This window comes from Crocodylus siamensis, chromosome 14 (genome assembly GCF_052110815.1).
Source record: "Crocodylus siamensis isolate JL-2025a chromosome 14, ASM5211081v1, whole genome shotgun sequence".
Lineage (NCBI taxonomy): Eukaryota > Metazoa > Chordata > Crocodylia > Crocodylidae > Crocodylus > Crocodylus siamensis.
In genome coordinates this window covers 8,854,013-8,873,441 of record NC_143408.1, presented here as the reverse complement: position 1 = coordinate 8,873,441, position 19,429 = coordinate 8,854,013, and the positions used below count along the sequence as shown (strand labels likewise).

The 19,429-nt window shown below is 46.2% G+C and overlaps 1 protein-coding gene across 3 annotated transcripts in view; it reads left to right on the top strand.

The window, feature by feature from the left end:
- Positions 1–19,429, top strand: part of PIP5K1C (phosphatidylinositol-4-phosphate 5-kinase type 1 gamma) — a 69,126-nt gene continuing 49,697 nt past the window's right edge. For 2 of the 3 annotated variants that reach the window (XM_090028078.1, XM_090028077.1), the window contains exon 1: positions 1–689. In XM_090028078.1, coding sequence (XP_089884204.1) covers positions 110–689 — 580 coding nt within the window. In that variant the 5' untranslated portion in view covers positions 1–109. The remainder of the gene's footprint in view (positions 690–19,429) is intronic. The other variant, XM_090028080.1, reaches the window with a different exon arrangement.

Here is a 19,429-nt window from a genome sequence, read left to right as displayed (position 1 = left end):
GCGGTTTTATTTCTCAAGAGCTGCTAGTCGGCCGAATGGCCACCCAGGGGATGGGCCCATCGGCCTCATCCTGCCGCCCCCGGGATTTTCTCGGCCCTGGAGGTCCGTCATGCTGCCAGCAGAGCAAGCCGACACGGGTAGCCCGGCCACCGGGGGCTGTGCAGAAGGAGGAGATGCACGCCCCAATTTAGCCCCGAGACCACGTGCAGCCCCAGGCAAGCCGCCTCTGGCCCCGAGTAACCCCCAGCGCCCAGCCCCGGCGGATTTCCGCTCAACGCACCGCTCTAGGCACGGATCACCTCTATGGTCCCCTTCCCGCCGGGAATGGCCCAAGCCGGCCTGCGGCCCGTGCAGCGCCGCTCTACCTCTGCCTCCCTGCTCTCTATGGTCTCCTCCCGCCTCTGGGCTCCCGGGGGCGTGTCTAGTCGCGGTGCCCGCTCTCTGTGGTACCCGCGGCCCGTCACGGCTCCCAGTCTCCTCAGCGGCGGCTCGTGCTGGTGTCAGCGGCGGCCGCGGGAGGGGGCGCAGCGGCCGGGCCGGGGCCGGGGTCGGGGTCTGCGTTTGCGTTTGTCCAGCCTCCCTCTCTCCCTGCGCGGCCATGGAGCTGGAGGTGCCGGACGAGGCGGAGAGCGCCGCCGCCACCGGCGCCGGAGCCATCACTCCCGAGGCTGGACCGGACGCGGCAGGAGGTAAAGGGGCTTCGGGGCAGCCGGAGGCGACCTGCTGAAAGGCAGCGCCCCCCGCCGCCTCCTCCCGGAGAACCCCGAATGGTAGCGCCTTGTCCCGTCCTGCCCCCCCCCCCCCCCAGCACCCTGAATGGTAGCGTCCAGCCAGCACCTCCCCCCGTGCTGCACTTCGGGTGACAGAGCTGCCTGGCCTGAGCCCTGGCCGACGAGCCCCTGACCCTGTGATGCCCCGGGCGTGGGGCGCGTAGAGGAAGCCGGGCGCTGGAGTCCCAGCGTGGAGTCAGGCGCAGCGGTGGCAGCAGCATGTCTGGTGAGCGGTGGGAGCTCTGTGGCTAGTGCGGGGCGCTGGGCAAATAACCTGTTGCCAGCCCATATCCTGGGGGCAGCCTTGGGCTTGTCCTCTAGCCCCCCAGGAAATGGTTTTGTGCCCGGCTGTCCTGCAGCAGGAGCCCCCTGACGAAGCCAGCTTGGGGTTATCGGCCATGTAAAGGGCTGCAGGGCAAAAGCCACCTTTTTTTCCCAGCCAGATCCTGCCAGTCAGCAGCCGGTCTGGTGACACAGGCAGGCATGCCTGTCGATTAGCTTGCCATGGTCTTTTCCCTGGTTTCATCCTTGCAGTGTCCTAGCAGTCACGCAGGCACTCTCGACTTCACAGCCTCCTTGTAATGGAGGGAAATGGTGATCCCCATGCAATAGATAGGGAGCCTAGGACACTTGCATGATCTGGCCAAGGTCGTGTATCTGATGAAGTGGCCATCATTGATGAAACCCGGTGCGTCTGAAACAGTCCTAAGGTGCCACCCTACCCTGACTTCAGGCAAACACAGCTAGCCACCTCTCTATGGTTAGTCTGGGAGCTCCTTGGCTTCAGTCCTGCAGTCAGACCCCAATGTCATCCATCCTCTTTCTCCTGAAAGTGCGTTTTTAATTGAAGCTGTTCCTTACATGCTGTCTGTTTCGTTGATGAAAAACTTGAGCTCTGTAACGGTCCATAGGGTTAGGTTTCACCTTGTTTGCTATAAGCAATCGGTTGTGGAGGGGTATGGGGGGGGGGGTTGGTTTTCCATCATTGGTCTTTAACGCTTTCACTAGTTACTTGTGCTTTTCCTGTGTTCTCCTCCATCTGACCCTTATAAGTTGTGAGAATTTTTCCGGTTACAGGAAAGTAATATTTCTGTCGTCTTACCCAATCAAGATCAGAAGGCTTTGCTTTCTGAAGGCTGTTGTGAAGTGATTATTAGGCTGGAAACAAGCTTATATTAGGAGGTCTGTCCATTTCTGACCATATTAAATGAATTTGGGAGCCTCAGATAGACGGGATCAGAAACGTGTTGCTTGCAAATCCACCTGCATCTCTTCCTGCTGTCTAAGTAGTTCACTACAACTTCACCTTACACTGTCTAGATACTTGCATAGGTGACCATGATGCAGCCATTCTGTGCTGTTAAGGTAACAAGTTCCATTGTGGGCCTACGTGCGAGGTGCTGAGCAACTATGACTCCAAGCACTGCATTTAGTCATAACATTTCAGAAAACCAGCTGAGTCTTGTTATCTTATAAAAATACTCTCTTTTTCTTTGGGGTTTTAAAGTAAACTTTAAAAATGGACAGAACACTGCTTGATTATTTTAATGATGCCATGTAATGGGATTGGCAGTAATTTTATGTATTTATATTTGTTTTCTTGAGAAATAGAAACCAGGCCCTGGGTTTTGTTTTCACTTGAGCTCTGCTAGGAAAATGGAGGGACTTGCTGTAAGTGAGCTCTAAAAAAGTAAATGGGGGAGTCCATTGGTTTCTTTTTCTAAAGCACTGTGTGAGATTGGTTTAGCAAAACACGGTGAAAGGCAGTAGCTTTATGGCTTTTGATGCTGAGAAGAAAAAAAATGATTGTCAAAGAGTAATAAAATGGTCACTTGCTTCCTCCAATTTCTTTTTTCCCTTTTTTGGTTTCTTGAAAGTATTGGAGGCTGAAGTGTTTTATTTTGATACTTTGAGCAAATGAATCTGGAAGATGTTGCTCAGCTGTGGACTTTAAACAATGAGTGGATAATTTTTTCCTTCTTCAACAGAGAAGCATGATGTCTGGGCATTAAAAAACAAAACAAAACCCCAAACCCCATAGAGTAGCTTGACTTGTTTGTGCAGCATCAGATAGATGCTGTGTGAAGAGTATTCTTGTATAGATGCTTTCATTTGGGGCATGGGTAGTTATTCTTTACTTGTGTAGTGTCGTAAGTGTACTATGTGTGGCTCCCCAAAGTGCCTGGAGTAGAAGTTGGCATAAGGGAGTGGGAATAGGCATACAGTATGAGATCCATTTTTTTCTTTTTTTAATGATTAAAATAAAAGGAATACAGTACTCAAATCTGAAAGGACCCAAACATCCATGAAAAAGCCATGTTGAAATTCTGCATGGTCTGGGCTGCTTGCTGTAACAGGCATGTTCTGAGAATTGGCATTTCTATGTATGGGAATAGTCTTCCAAAATAATATAGCTGAGGGCAAAGGGGATGAATGCTTTCCACATCACATGTTTTTCCTTCGTGTCTCTGGCTAATTCTTTGCTAATGAAGTTTTCCATCCACTGCAGCTAGTGTTTGTAGTGCCAATGCCTTAATCATAACATGGTGGGCAAAGCCCTTGTTTCCATCCACATCTACTCTCATGCCTGCTACCATCAGTGAAGTGTAGGCCCCTTTCTGGTTGCTTGCCAAGAAGCGAGGTTGGGTTGGCTCAGTGCTGCACTTTTTATTAAATGAACTTGACAGGGTTAATCCCCCAGGGCATCACCCAGGTCAACAAAAGTCTTCCCAGAATACATGGGGAGAAATTATGTGTTGTAAACATCAAGCAAGAGAAGAATGATTAGCCATGGTGCATAGGGTTATAACTAGAAGTAATAGGAGGGAGGTAAGAGGAACCTGGGCTGAATATCAGGAGACTCTTCTTGAGAGGAAGACGGATTTAAGCTGTGGTGACATTTTAAAAGCCTCATGCTGTGCCATTGGCAATTGGGAAGCTTTCATTCATGAACACAAAGGTCTAGTTGTCAATTTTCAGAGCGTTTTAGCTAATCTGGTTGCAAAGACAACATTTCAAAACTTTACAAATGCATGGTGACATAGAGCTGTCCTCCTGAATCTGCAGCCAGTCTGGTCTGGACAGCTGCACGTAGCTTTACCAAGGAGCTGAGTGAATGTGAGGACTCTGCTGCAGAGTTTTGCTGCAAGCAGCTCTGAAACTGCTGCGAATGGTTTTACTGGTCACTTCAAAAGTTTTGATAAGGAGCAGCAGAGGCAGGCATGGAGCTATTCAGGAAGGCATACCTTGTCCTCAAAAGGTGGCTGGATGAGGGATGGAAGAATGGTCCTTAATGGCTGCAGGCAAGGAGTGCTTTAGGGAAGGTGATGAGCCTGAAGGGTCTTGTCAGGGATAGAGTTCAAATGATCAGTGAGACAGCCATACAGACTGGTAGAAATGGTAGAAATCATGGTGTTGTCAAGCAGGGGCTGGATGCTCTTGTAGGGATCTTTCATGTGTAAGTGTCTGGCCAAATTTTCAAGTCCTGCCCTATTATTTCGGACTCAAGAGACTGGCCAAGGCAAAACCCTGAAAATACTCTTGAGGAATGACTCCTTTGTTTCTAAAGAGATGGGCTTGTTGCTCTAATACAGTGGTTTTCAATGTTTTTAGACTCAGGGCACCCCTCAGAAAATGCCAACTCTTATTTTCCATTGGCTTTTTTGATTGCAGACAAATAGAGTGATTTTTCTGTTGCAAAGAATTCAGAAATATCACAACAGGTCAGAATGTTTTGAACACTCTGATTTTTCCAGTTGAAATTTCTGCGTTTATCATGTGAGTGTTTGCTTACCTAACAGTGCTAACATTGTCCAGGATGCTTGAAAGGATCTAAAAGGGCACTGCAGTGTATTGTAGCACCCTGGTTGAGGATCACTGCTCTAATTGGTGGATTCTAGGATTTGACTTGGTGCAGTGCATCCTGTTGTGTCCTCAGATTGGTATTATATAGAAGAGAAGGGGGTCAGTTTGCTCCTAGAACCTCATCTTGGAAGGAGGTAGTATTTGACTGTCAGCACATTGACTGAAATTGTAATGTTCATTCTAGAAAGGGTAAAGATTTCGGGTGCTGACAGAAGATAAGGACCATGTAAGGACATTATTTCAATTACACAGTTGTTCTGTGGTTGAAAATTCCTCCTTCATTCCATAGATGAGACAAAGTTAGAAACAGCTTCTGCGGGGTTAAGGGAAATACTGGTACAGTAGTTTTATTTGGTGAGCAGAAAGAGATGAGATGAAAACACCAAACATAAACCATCACTATTACTAATGTGGTACTCAGGGAAACAGAGGGAGACCACTTCTGGAAACTTGAACCCCCCCCACAAATATAAACATCATGCCAGATGTGTGGTTTAGTAAAATGGCATATACCACCTTGGCATGGAAACAGTGTGGTGGGTAGGTGACAGCAGCTAATGGCATTAAGAGAATCAGCTGGTCAAAATAAACCCCTCTACCCATTGGCCTTCTAACAAACCTGTCTCTTGAATAGCTTCTCACAAAGTCAGTCAAACATATAGCCCAGATATACGGAGTTAAAAGAAAGGCTTTGAAAATTAAGCTTATTTTAACTGGCTTAGCCAACTAATTGCCTTTTAAGACAAGAACAGGCCAGAAGTAAAGGAAGGTAGGACAAGGTCTGCTGGAGTTGGAGCTGAGACCAGAACTAATTGTTTTCAGTCACAGTGCAGGATGGTCTAGGCAGTGATTTGAAAATCCTCTAACCCAAATGTGGATATCTTTACAACTTGTTTTAAAGAAGATTTGAAGCCCTTGGATAAGATTGACCTCATTTTGACTACCCATAGCTTGGCATAATCATCATTGACTTGTATACCACAGCTGGTCTTGTGATCCTTTACTGATGGGACTGCCTGAATTGCTGCCATTGCATTCCTTTCTGGAAGCAGTCTGCCCAGAGACTTTCTTAGGGAATGCCCTGAGACTGATTGTACAAGCAGGATATAGTTTGAGCACAATGATTAAATGATTCACTGATGTGACCAGTATGGGCTCTCACCAGATGCACAGTCTGATTTTTTTTTTTTTTTCTCCCCCCTGTATATGGTTGTTTCCATGTAAAAATAAAGTATAAATCCCAGTGCTAGCTTTTTTCATGTAGATATACGTCAACAGCACTTATCTGAGTCCAGAAGTAGGCCTGACCAGTTTGTGTGAAGTTTTGACCAAGGATTGGAGTGTTGTACTTACCACATGTTGCTTGCTGCTTTGGCACATCTTATGATTCCTGTTCATCTCTTCGGACTGCTGAGCATGTCTCTGCAGACTGGGATTAATCTGCCAGAGGTTGACAGGTGCTTCACTTCTGACAGTGATGATGCTGTACATTAGTAGGCTCTAAGTGGTGTGTTTTCCAGCACAAAATCAGCTCCCATGTGCACAGACAAAAGGGATCTGCAGCTAGTTAAAGGGAAGTCAGCTTGAAATTTGCAAAGTCAGAATATGTTACATCTACTGTTGGCCTCTTTTGGGGTTATGTGAGAATTGCATAGTTTGTGCATTTGACAGCCCTCAGTTCATAGTCCATCTCATTACATTTGAGGATCACTTGTAAGGGCCTTGTTCACACTTTCTCAGGACCTGCAATTGAACTGTTGGACTATAGCTCTAGGAGAGAGTTTCCTTTTCCAGATCACCTGCACAGAGCTGGGGAACCTCAGGAGTCATCTGCCTTGTAGTGTGGAGCTGTACAGGGTCTGCTTCATTCCCTAGACCTTTATGTAGGGCTGGGGAGTAACTTGGGGCTGGAGAGGCATAGTGTCGTGTAAGCAACCTTTAAGTTCAGTGAACCTGCAGAGGATCTGGGGAGAGATTCAGCTTGTCTACTGCTACTGAAGAAGCATGTGTATGGAGCACAGTGAACTTGAGGATTCAAACATCAGCTGGCAGCAGAAATAGCCTATCTAACTTTTCACAAATACCTTTTTAAACTCTGCATTTATAGCGGATTCTTCCAGAATACTTTTAACAATCCAGTCGGCATTGTTCATCTCCTTCATATACCTGGCTTTCCCCAAGAGAGATGTCTTGTTCTGGTCTTGTTACAGCTCTGGGGTACAGAGATATGACTGAGAGCAAAATGCAATATACTCTTTTTTGCATTAGTCACACACTGCATGCCCAAAGTGCTGGACTTGCTCCTTTTTGTGTGCACAGAGCAGAGAAACTTGTTTCATATGCCATGTTATATATTCTAGCAGAGAGCCTCTGTTCTTTGGCATGGGTTCCTAGTAAGTGACTGTTGTGGGAGACAGGACCTCCGTATGATATTACATCATTTCTTAATCCATCTGTGGATGGAGCAGGGACTTGTAGAAAATGAAAATATTTCGTTTCTGCAAGTCTTTGGCAAAGCAAACTGCTTGCCATGCAAACCTTCCCTCCTTGCACTGCCTGCCCGTGTGTATCTGAATGATCACAGAGCAATGTGTCAAATCCAGCCATTAAAATGCTCTGTTTTGTGGAGTGGAAGATGCCTTGATGGAGGTCTGTGACATGCCAAGCACCTTGCCGCACAGTGCTGCCCATCCGTTCTACTGTAGTGATACTTGCATGGCAGTTAAGTATCATCAAGATAAGTCAGCCTATTATTAGTGACATAAAACAAAAAAACTTAATGGTTACTGAAGTTTAAATGACAAGAGCACAAGAAAAGAGGCAATGGAAAAGTCTGTTACTTGGTGGCTTGTATGTGTCTTCATAGCTTGACTGGTGCTTTCAACGTGGACCGGGAAGATCCCACACTTAGCTGTCAGGGTTGAGGCATTGTGGTGGGAATGGCATTCATTATTTCTTCCCAGGCTGCACATGTTAAGGGGTGGTAAGTAGAGGATTTTAGTTTGTAGATGTCAGCCTCTTTCATCAACACTAAAGGAGGTAATCATAGAAGGATAATGTTTCTGCCTTGTCTTCTTGTAGGTAGATCTCAGGAAATCTTCTGTTCTTAGAACAGCCTGACTCTCATTTGTGATGTATGTTTTCAGCATTGCTGGTAGCCGAGTTAACCTCAGAACTTTCTGGGAAACATTTCTAGTAATGAAAGGAAAAGCTTAAAAGGATCACAGCAGCTTTTTTGTCACTTGGCTTCTCCTCACCCACATAGTTAAACAAAACCTTGTCAGCCTGTAATTAAGTGTAGTTGTTTTCCATCATGTATGTTCTTGAGGCTTCCCTAGGTTACGTGTGGGTTTCTTCTTTGGCTTGTGGTGAATAATCTAGGCTGAGTCAGAACGTATGCAGAGGCAGTAGGTAAATCCGGAGGATTTTGCGTGTTCTGTCTCTGTTGTTGGAGTTCTCCCAGCAGTGGTTGGTCACTGCTACAACCTGACTTGTTCTCAAGTCTTTCATAGTTTCATAGTTGGTAGGGTCAGAAGGGACCTAAGTAGTCGGCCTGTGCAAGTCGGCAGTGATCCCATTTGGCTTCAGATCTGGCTGGTTTGGATGGCTGGGATCTGATCCAGAGCTCCCGACCGGGTTTCCACCTCAATCCGGCCGAAGCGACTCTGTAGCTTTGGAGCTGCCTTGGAGATCCCACCATAGGGTATAATGGGGGAATCAGTGAAATATCTATAACTTTGTTGTTTTTTGTTTGATTTGGATTAAACTTGCAGGGATGCTAGCCTCTGCTGAGCGCATGGCACCTGCCAAGTTTCAAGAAGATTGGTGCAGGGGTTTGGGGGGAGCTGTACCCCAAATTCTTGAAAGCCAAACTCCTGTCACAGCTGTGTGTTTGATCCACAGGGGGGGGTCAAAACTGCAGGGGTGGTAGCTCTTACTGAGGCCACAAAGCCTGCCAGGTTTCAAGGAGATAGGTGCAGGTGTATGGGGGGAACTGCGCCTCAAGCTGCGGACAAGTGTTGCACATGGGGAGGAAGAACCGGCACCACACTTACAGGTTGGGGAACTCCCCTCTTGCCAGCACGGAGACGGAAAAGGATCTTGGAGTCGTCATTGACTCCACGATGAACATGGGCCGGCAGTGTGGGGAGGCAGTCAAGAAGGCCAACCGTACCCTGTCATGCATCCACAGATGCATCTCGAGCAGGTCCAGGGAGGTGATCCTCCCCCTCTATGCGGCACTGGTCAGGCCGCAGCTGGAGTACTGCGTCCAGTTCTGGGCGCCACACTTCAAGAGGGACGTGGACGATATGGAAAGAGTCCAGAGGAGGGCCACTCATATGATCAGGGGTCAGCAGGGCAGGCCTTATGAGGAGAGGCTACGGGACCTGAACCTGTTTAGCCTCCACAAGAGAAGGTTAAGGGGGGACCTTGTGGCCTGCTACAAACTGGTCAGGGGGGATCAGCAGGTATTGGGGGAGTCCCTGTTCCCCCGTGCGCTGCCAGGAGTGACCAGGAATAACGGTCACAAACTGGCGGAGGGTAAGTTTAGATTAGATATTAGGAGGCGCTACTTCACAGTCAGGGCGGCTAGGGCCTGGAACCAGCTTCCAGGGGAAGTGGTGCAGGCTCCTAGCCTGGGGATTTTTAAAAGGAAGTTAGATGAGCACCTTGCCGGGGTCATCTGACCCCGGTGCTCTTTCCTGCTAAGGCAGGGGGTCGGACTAGATGATCTACCTAGGTCCCTTCCGACTCTAGCTACTATGAAACTATGAAACTATGACAAGCAAAAATTGTGCCATGGGTGACGCTATGTGTGTTAAGGTGCAGCGGGGTGACAACTGCAGGGGTGGTGGCCCCTGCTGCAACCATGACGCTGCCAGCTCTCAAGGAGAGCAGTGCAGGGGGGTTCTGGGGCCCTGCACCCTAGCTGCTGACAGACAACACTCCTGCCACGGGTTCTTGTGGGACTGACTGTGTCTGTCTTGGGGCAGTTGATTGCCTGTATTGATTCTTCCCTCTCCTTAGCCTGGTTTTGTAGGTCCTAATTGATGGTAATTAACTGGCTACATTAGCTAGGTCCTGTGTATTGAGCTGTTCCCTGAGTAAATCATGATTGATTGATAACTGGTAACACAGTAGCTTAGTGGCCAGGCCTGCAGTAGTGTCTCCCCTCTGTCACCCAAGACAGACACAGTCAGTCCCACAAGCACTCATGTCACGAGTTTTGTCTGTCAGCAGCTAGGGGTGCATGGCCCCAGAACCCCCTGCACTGATCTCTTTGACAGCTGGCAGGCATCATGGCCTCAGTATGGGCCACCATCCCTGCAGCTGTCACCCCGCTGCGCCTCATGCCATGGGTGACACCGTGTGTTGAGTTTTGCTGGTCCGCAGCTTGAGGGGAAGTTCCCCACAAACCCCTGCACCGATCTTCTGGAAACTTGGCAAGCTTCATGCTCTCTGCAGAGTCTACCACTTCTGAAAATTTCATCCAAATTGGACAAAAAACAACAACGTTATAGATACTTTATTATTTCCCATTGTACCCTATGGCCGGATCTCTGAGGTGGCTCCAAAGCACTTTGGGAAGCCTAACGAGGCCAGCGCTTCAACCCGGATGTGCTGCTTCGGATGCCAAAGCGTCCGAAGCTTCTCCGGATCTGAAGCTCTGTCTGAAGCCTCGCACGGACCTACTAAGTATATCATCAAGTCTGACCCCCTGCCCTGGGCAGGAGAGAGTACTGGGCTCATCTAACCCCAGCTAGGTCATCATCCAGCCTCCTCTTGAAGACCCCCAGGGTAGGAGCCAGCACCACTTCCCTTGGAAATTGATTCCAGATCCTAGCTGTCCTGACTGTGAAGTAGCGCCTCCTGATATGTAGCCTGAATCTACTCTGTCAACTTATGGTCATTATTCCTTGTTACTCCTGGTAGTGCTCAGGGCAACAGGGACTCTCCTATAGCCTCCTTGGCCAGTTTGTAGATGATCACTGTCTTTAAGCTCTGCAAGAAAGAGATAAATCCTATCCATGGGTAGTTCTACATTGGATGTGACTTTTATAGGACATTTGGTCAAGAACAGTGTAGGAAAGAGTAATAAAAGCAAAATGCTGCCTCCTTAATGATTCTCTTAAATAACCAAATAGGGATATGGGCAAGCAAGTAAGTAGAAAAGAGTTACCAGAGAATGGGGAATAAGGTATTTTGGGGGCACTTGTTTTGTTATACGTTTTTTTTTAAAATCGTGTTTTCCTACATTATTTTGCCTCTAATTGTAAGCTGCCTTAAGCCTTTTTGATGAAGGGCAGTATATAGTAAATAGAAGTGAGAGCTAATGTGCAGCCACTATTTATGTGCATTCAGGTAGACTGCAGTAAGCTTAGGCTAAACTGGGACAAGTTCAGGACTAAGTTATCTTGGTTTAGCTGTTGCTTGTCACAGGGTAATTACAGCACATGAGCAATTGCTGCATTTCAGCTGTTGCTCAGTAAGTGCCCACCCCCTGCTAATATGTTCTTTTCTGATTGTTTGTGTATACGCTAAATATATGAACCAAGTGATTGTGTGATGTAAATGGTGTTCTTAAGTGTTTGTTGTAAAATAGGAAAGGGTCTGAATACTCAGTTTTGAGCACAGCATTTTTATGTAGAGTTCATGCTACACGTGAACAATTATAACCTCTTTATATAAACACACAACTTCTGTCATTCACACCCGGATCACTAAATTAGCACCCAGATCACTAAGTGTCAGCATCACTAAATTAAACTTCCCAATGCAAAATAGTTTGCATAATACTTGCATTGCTGAGAGTGCAAAGCATATTACAGACTAAGCAGGAAGGGATTGTGGTCTTCAGTCTCATTTAATCTGTAATTAGCAGTATCTGCAGTAGTGTATGAGATGCTTTTTTGCCAAGAAACCATTTGTTTAAAATAAAGGAATCTTTGTATAAGAAATACTGCATTAGAAGCTGAAAGCATGAGCAGTAACCATACAGAAGCATTGCAAACATACCTGCTCTTTAAATGCTACTCAAAAAGCCAGGGCAAATATTGGGAAAACCACCTGTAGCTGTGTACATCCATACAGGAAACATTGATTCAGGAAATTAAAAGCAGCCTTGATTTAAGAGGCTTGGGCATGTCGCAAGAATGGCTTTGGCAAACACATTTTCTTTGAAAATGGTTTGTAGACAACCTGAGTGGGGGCATTTTTCAAAAAAACTGAACACAGGGCAAACCAGTTTTTTTCCCCATTTTCCAGTAAGTATTTTAAGATGTCTTAAATTAGCACAGTGCCAGTGGATTACAAGATAAAGGGCACTCTTGTCTCGTCTTCACCTAGATCTGTCAATTATTTATAAAGCACTGAAATACATTTGGTGTTGTTCAGCTATGAGCAGCTCACATACTGCCTTTTTTTGGTATAACATTGTAAAAGTCTTTCAGTAACATGTGGAAAAGGTTACTTATGATTAATACAAGCTTAAGAAAACCCTATCATAAGCATCTAGAGTTGCTTATTATGTTTCTGCACTGGAAGTTGTCTCAGTTTGGCTTTTTCCAAATCTCTGTGGTATGAATAGCCACTGTTGTGGACAAGTTGTGCAGCTCAGTTGCTTTTAGCGCCGGGCTAGGTGCAACGATTGACAAAGCCCTGGATTATTAGGCAGTTGTGCGCAGTTGTACACAAAGCGTAACTTGGAACATCTTCAGAACAAACAGAGTATTTAAAGGAGTACACCTCAAGTTTGAGAGTGAGATGAATCACATTTCTGTCTGAAAACTGTGCTCGTGTGGCAATTTGTAACCCCTAAGAAGTGATAACTAACAGGTTGCCACCTTGTCTATCTTTCCATTTTGAGTGTTTTCCTTGAGTGGTTTCTGTTTCTCTATTCTCCAGTAGCAGAAGGGGTAATTTCACTTGTAATGAAACTTGGCAATGTTTCTTCTGATAAGATTTTGTTAAGTACCTGGGCTGACATTTTCTAAGCAGGCTGAGCTTAAGGTAGAGACTTTTTTATTTAATTTTTTTTTTTTTGTTACTGTTTCAGCAAAACCTGATCAGCCACTTCTAAAAATTAGGTTAGGGGAAATAGTTTTGCTGAGGTTAGCATTTTCCCAGGCCATTTCTTTGAAATATTCTATCTCCTCCACACTCTGGAGTAGGTGTTTGATATTTCCCAGGAGGATAATAATGGGATTAAGGAAATGCCTTTTGGTGTCCCCAAGAATATCTACCAAGATGTGACAATTAAGCTACTGAATAAAGATCATCACTTGTTCATGATTAGCAAGGCTTGTGAGAAGCTTTTTGAAGAAACCTCTGAACGCACTCTGTACTGGATGTGCTCCAGACCCTCCCTGTTTCCCATTTTTTCCCCCCTTACAACTTCATCATCATCATCAGCTCACTTAACCTAGGGATAGAAGTATTTTCCTGGCAGCCAGGAGAGAGTTACAAAATTGAGTCCTTTTGGGACTGATGATTCTTTGCATTTCATGGCTCTTGGAGAGAGCCTTTATATCCCTTCCTTAGGAGATAGGCAAGTGTTTCTTCCATTTTCCAGATGAATTTGCACAAAGTTCTTTCTGATCTAACATGACTACTTCTGGCTATCTAAAGATGCTGCTTTTTAAAATGCATGTTTCAGGGCTTGACTAGGTCACCTGTAACCATTAGGCAACACTTCTGCAGGGTCAAGGATAGAGACAGATTGTTTCCCAGCTTTCTTCTGCCCAGCAAACAGCTGCGTAAGTCATTGACAAAGCATCTCGAGTCCCCTTTCAGATGCTAGTCTTTATTCCTTTGCCTCAAGTAATAAAGATTTAAAACATTGTTTTAAAGGACCAGGTTGCCAACTCTCCTGGGCTTAGGATCAGTATAGCTTACCTTGAAGGAACGGAAAACCAGGAAGTCTTACACACAAGGCACCTTAAGAGAAAGTTAAGTTTGCCAAAGTCAAGTACTCCTAAGTTAGGAAATGCAGGGTTAAGGTGTAGTTTTTTCTCTTTGTGCATATACAGCCTTTAATTATGAGTTTGTATTACTTGTACAGGCTCATTGTATTATTAATTGAAACAAGTAAAGGTTTGTAAGAAGATGAATGTTATTCCCTTGTGTTTTAAGGTACGGTCCCAGAACCCAACAGACCAGGGCTCCAGCCCTGTCTCTCCCATCTCAGATGTGATGGGTACTATACTGTTGCAAAGGTGCACAAGGGAGCTGAATTGAGGAAGCATGGGTGACCCCAGGTCTCTGATTCTCTAACTTTGGAGTTCTTTGCAATTTTGGTGTTCTTCTTTCGTAATTTTATTTAATAGCAAAAAATCATAGCGGTATGAGGCCATATGTGTGTTCATATGTTTTGAGATGTTTCCCATTTTTGGGGACAGGACTTTGCAGAGGGATTCTATGGAACTCATTTTTGAAGTTCAAGTTTACAGCAGTTTTTTAAACTGTTATCTCTTTCTTTGGTTTGTTCTGTATAAATCGGTCAGTTTGGCATTTACTGAAGCAGCACAATGACCATGCAAATAACTACCTAATTATATTTTTAGTGGCAGGAATGTATGTTTTGTTTTTGGGTTTTTTCCCCAGTTTTATTCAGGGCTCCACAAGCTCAGATAATTGAGGTCACCAACTTGAGGAATGTGGATAGCAAGAGTAATTGTGGTTTGAGGTGCTAATCCTTTGCGAGTTGTTCTGTTGAGGGAATGTTCCCCATGTAACAGGCAGGCTTGGAAGAATTCACAACACCTTTTCCTAGCTCATGAAGCACATTTTAAATAAGTGAATATTCTAGTATTGCACAGCTCCCAGCAGTCCACGTTCCCTTGAAATGTTGGGTCTTATCAGCATTCATTGTAGCCGTAAAAACAATGGTATCAGGAAAAGCACCCAGATCGTGCTTTCTGTGTTGACGAGATTGATAAGCACCTAGTGCTTTCTGCATTTGACAGAAGGCATGGTAATGTATACTGCATTTTCTGGAATATAGAACGCCCCAAAATAAAACTCACTTTGCTTTTAAAAGGCCAAATGAAAAGAGATTTTTCCAGATGTATGGCTGAATATAGCATAGACAGAGCCTAATCTTCAGCTAAGTTGCCTTCCGTTTTCTCCTTAGCTTAAGCTGAAACCTTAGCTGCTGCTGAAGAACAGTTTCCATGGGTGGATCTATGACTTTGCAAAGAGCTGAAGAGTCTCCGTGGCTGTGAAATAGAAGATAGACCAGGAGCAGCTAGCAGATAGCAAAATTAATCTAAAAAAAGTTAGCTTGACTTCTGGTTTGTATGTGTTGGTGCTAATCCTTTCTGAGCTATACTGTTGGAGGAATGTTTCCATGTCATGGGTGGGCTTGAAAGGGTTAGCTTGATATAGTGGAACATCAAGACCAGTGTAAAGGAGAGAAAAACGTTAAACTATCTGGAATAAAGAACAATAACAGTTCAAACAATTGACTGAATAGTAATGCCACAGCTGCTGTATTGTGGAGCAGGAATCAAAGCAGGGTGCTTTTATCCAAGGCAGAAAATCGGCTCCCCTGCTTAATACACGTGTCAGTTTGGGGGGTTGCTGAGTTGGTTTTTGGAGGGAAAGGTGTGTGTTGTATGCAAGGAAATATGGTAGTTGCTGGTACTGTGTGTTTTAGTAAGAATGAATAATTATCTGTCTTGCCCCATGAAAGTCAAGGGGGAATTCTGTCGGCGCCCAGTCCTACTTTTCTATGATTTGTATGATTCTGTGTTTTCTTAACCGGTGTTTCTTACAGTTACCACTAAAGTGGTTTATTCTTTTTTAAAAAAAGTCTAGATATCATGTTAGAGCACTGGAAGCTGAAGCTTGCCATAGAAAATTTGATTTAAGGTGCTAGGTATTATTCTATTTCCCTGCATCTGTACTTGTATTCAGAAGTGCTGTATGGGCTGCAGCACTTGGTGCTGCCTTCTGTGAGGCTGTAAAAAGACCTCTGTTTTGGGCCCACTCACTTTCCCTCAATGGCTTTGCTCCTTGCTTTCTACACACTACAGTACAACACACTGCAAGTGTTAGTGCGCTTTGCAGTATACCCAGGACATGATGGTCTTAGACAGAAATGGATGCATTAGGCTTACTTCCAGGAACTCTTGTGGCTGTTTTTGCTAACATTTTCCTTTTGGAGAACCTCCATGTGATTCTTTCAGCAACTTTAAAACATCCAGCACATTATCTCCATAGTGCACATGGGGAAATGTAATCATAGATTCACAGGTTTTGGAAAGGACCTCAGTCACCTGGCCCAGCACGGTGGATGTTACGCCTCAAAAAGGAAGCAAGAAGGGCGAGGATTGGCAGCGTTGGAGTGACCACGTAGCTCTGGAATCTTTCATTAGTTTTCTACGTTCTCTTGTTGCTTGCTAAGGGCTTTTTGCAAGATTGTCATCTCTGGCAGGATTCGGATTTACAACCTTTGAAAACCTTCCGCGCTATAAGTCCAGCACACTATCTAAGGCAGGGGTTGGCAAAATATGGCCCGCGAGACCATTCTAGCTGGCCCGTGGGGCCCCTAAACAGTTTAGAAAATTAATATTTATCTGCCCTTGGTTCCTGTCAAAAATGACAGGAACCAAGGGCAGTAGGACCAAGGGGAAGCCTGGTGGGCTCCCACAACAACAGGGCCCTCCCAGCCCCACCCCCCCAGCCGGTAGCCCAAGTAGGGGCTTCTGGCCTGAGACCGGATGGCTTCCCTGTGCGGGAAACTCACAGGGAAAGGGCAGGGAGGGACCCCAGGCAGGGAAGGAGCCCTGGGAAAAGCTGAGCTTGCAGCCTGCATGGGGCTTCCTGTGCCTGCTCCAGACAGCCTCGCGTGGGCTGTGAGCGGCTGCAGCAGAGAGTCCTGGCCACGGGGCGGGGGAGGGGCTGCTTCCTTCCGGGCTCAGCTTTTCCCCGGGCTCCTTCCTGGTGTGGAGAAAAGAGGCCCCTTGCCCGCCCTGTGCCTGGTGCTCTCTGCTGCAGCCGATCGCAGCCCTTGTGGGGCTGTCCGGAGCAGGCACAGGCAGCCCCAGGCAGGCTGCGAGTGGCTGCAGCACGGGGCACAGGGCAGGCGAGGGGCTGCTTTTCCCCCTCCACACTCGGCACCCTGGGCTCGCCCATCGTGGCTGTACACGGTGGCAGCAGGTGCAGCCCCCCCGCTTGCCACACCAGGCAGTGTTTGGCACCACCACCACCTGTGGGCTGCCCAGCAGCCAACACTGCCTGGTTCAGCAAGTGGTGGGGCCACAGCTGCAGCCACTGTGTGCAGCCCCGACTGATGATCCTGGAGCTGGTGTGGGACCCAGGCTGGCAGCGGGGGCAGGTTACAAGCTGGTGCTGAGCATGGGGTGAAGCGGCCCCTTGCTCACCCTGTGGCCGGTGCCCGGCACTGTAGCTGCTCACAGCCTGCGTGGGGCTGCCTGTGCCTGCTCCACAGGGCGGGCAAGGGGCTCCTTTTCTCTGTGCTCAGCACCAGCTTCTTCCCTGCTGGCAAGCTGGGGGTCAGGGCTGTGCGGTGCCCCCTGCCTGTACCCTGGGGGTGGGGCGGACACTGGGAGTGAGTGGGCGGGGAGCCAGCTGGAGCACGGTGCCCACACCAGTGTCCTGGGGCCAGTGCCGGCAGGCCAGAGCAGGGTGGCAGGAGTGCAGGGTCCCAGCTGGCAGGGTCTCTCTGGAGCCAGGCCAGCTCCCCCCCCCAATGTTGCAGCCCAGCCTGGCTCTGCAGACCCCTGCCAGCCTGTGTCTCACTCTGGGCCCCACCAGTGCTGGCTGTGGGACATGGGTCCCAAGACATTGGGACATGGGTCCCAAGATGGTGACCAGGGGGCGTGGCACATGTCAAGGGGCAGGGCTACCCATGCAGCCCTCGTCAACCTGCCAAAACTGGGTAAGTGGCCCTCTGCCCAAAATAATTGCCCGCCCCTGATCTAAGGCATCACAGAGAGGCTCTGTGCTCAGAGAAAGGGAAAGGCTTTGAAAAAGCGACTAGTAACTGTTGGGTGCTGTGGTTGGGAGACCATGGAGGGGGCTGATTTCTGTAGGACAGGAGTTTAACACTTTCAGAAAATCAGCTCCTGTTCAGATGTGTCAAGCTCAGCACTGAAAATCACTGGTTAATTTTGGAAATCTTGGTCAAAGTAAAATGTTAAGAATGGAATCACACTGTCATTTTCCTTGAAAGCTTCCTGCTCAGTACACCTTCTAATTTTCTAAAGTTATTTTCAACAGAAACTCTTGCATCTCACGGTCTTCTTTCTCCCTCTCTTTAACCCTCTCTTCGGAATAGGGATCTTTCACTTGTATGTTAAAAGGGGAGGACAGTTGCTAGAATCCTTCTCACTGAATTTCTTACCTATAGGTAGCACTTAAAATAATTACATTATCAGATGAGAGAGAAATTTAGTTTCACATTGGGTTTTTGACAGTATTCTGTAGTCAACTGCACTTTTTTGCCTGTGCAGTCAGTTCTTTTATATTTTTCCCATACAGTAACAAGTGAGAGAGGGTTTTTTTTAAAGAAGAAAAAGAAATATGATTCAAAAAACCTTCACAGATTGTTAAAAGGGCTTGGGGGGCAGATGTAACACCTGAAAGCACTTATTTTTTTTCCTTTTTAATATGCCAGTTTCAAATTAGTACCTCTTTAAAATGGCAGCTTTCTTTTCTGTATTTATTCTAGTGTTTCTCACCATCTGCCCAGATAATTATTGGTGGGTGGAGTATGCTCAGCTGAATAGAACTTGCTGCCAGAAGTACAAACTATAGAAGTACAAAGTAGTGTCTGACAACAAAGGTGAAACTAAGATAAAAATATTGTGCAGCTCTGACTGTACCAGAAACTCTGCTTTTGGGAAGTTAGGAGAATATGTCCTATTCAGCTGCTAGTCCAATATTTTGCCTAGTTAAAATGGAGAAGTAATGGTAAGGGATCACCGTGTGCATAGGTGGTTTCTGCTAGTTTTAAATCCATACACAATGTTGTTTACAGGCAATTTTTTGTATTAACAAGCATTATTTTTTTAGTAATCAAATATGAGGGCTTGGAGGTTAACCTAGGTCTTTTCTACATTCCTTCATTTTTTTTTATGTTTTGCCAAGACCATCTATTAGGTCAATACTGAAGTTCCTGCAGTGGAACGTGAATTATGCTGTTTTCTCTACCGCTTAATCTTGCACAGTTCTTCCCCCCACCACCCAGTAATAGTTTATTGAATCTCTTTTTGGACCCAGGTGGGAAGTTAATCCTTCCAATCTAAAGGCTGCTTTTCTGGTGGTAGAAAGGATTGAGTTCATAGGATGCTTTCCTTCAGACAGCATCTGGGCATCTCTTCAGCCTTTAATGTATTTTGGTAGACGAAAACTGTTGATACAGCTTTTTTTACCTCAATCCCTAGGGCTGGATGTTTATTTCTACTTTGATATGAAATAGGACTTACTAGTGGATTAGCTTTCTAGGGCTCTCTTTAAACTAAGAAAGAGGTTTCTGGAGCAGTAATGCCAGAAAATGCTTAATAGAGAACCAGGGGCGGGGGGGGGGGGGGGGGCGAAATCTTCCTAATTTGTTTTCTGTGACGTGTTCATTTACCAGCCAGGTCCATTTTTATATTTATAAATACTTAAGGACTGAAGCTTTTATTTTTATTTTATATTTAAAATAAAAAAAAGCTTCAGTCTTTTTCTCCCCTTAACCCTCACTCAATAGGACACCTGAATTGCCCTGACTGTGAAATGTCTCTTTTCTCCACTGACACGCACATTGCTGGGAGGTGCTTCTGAGC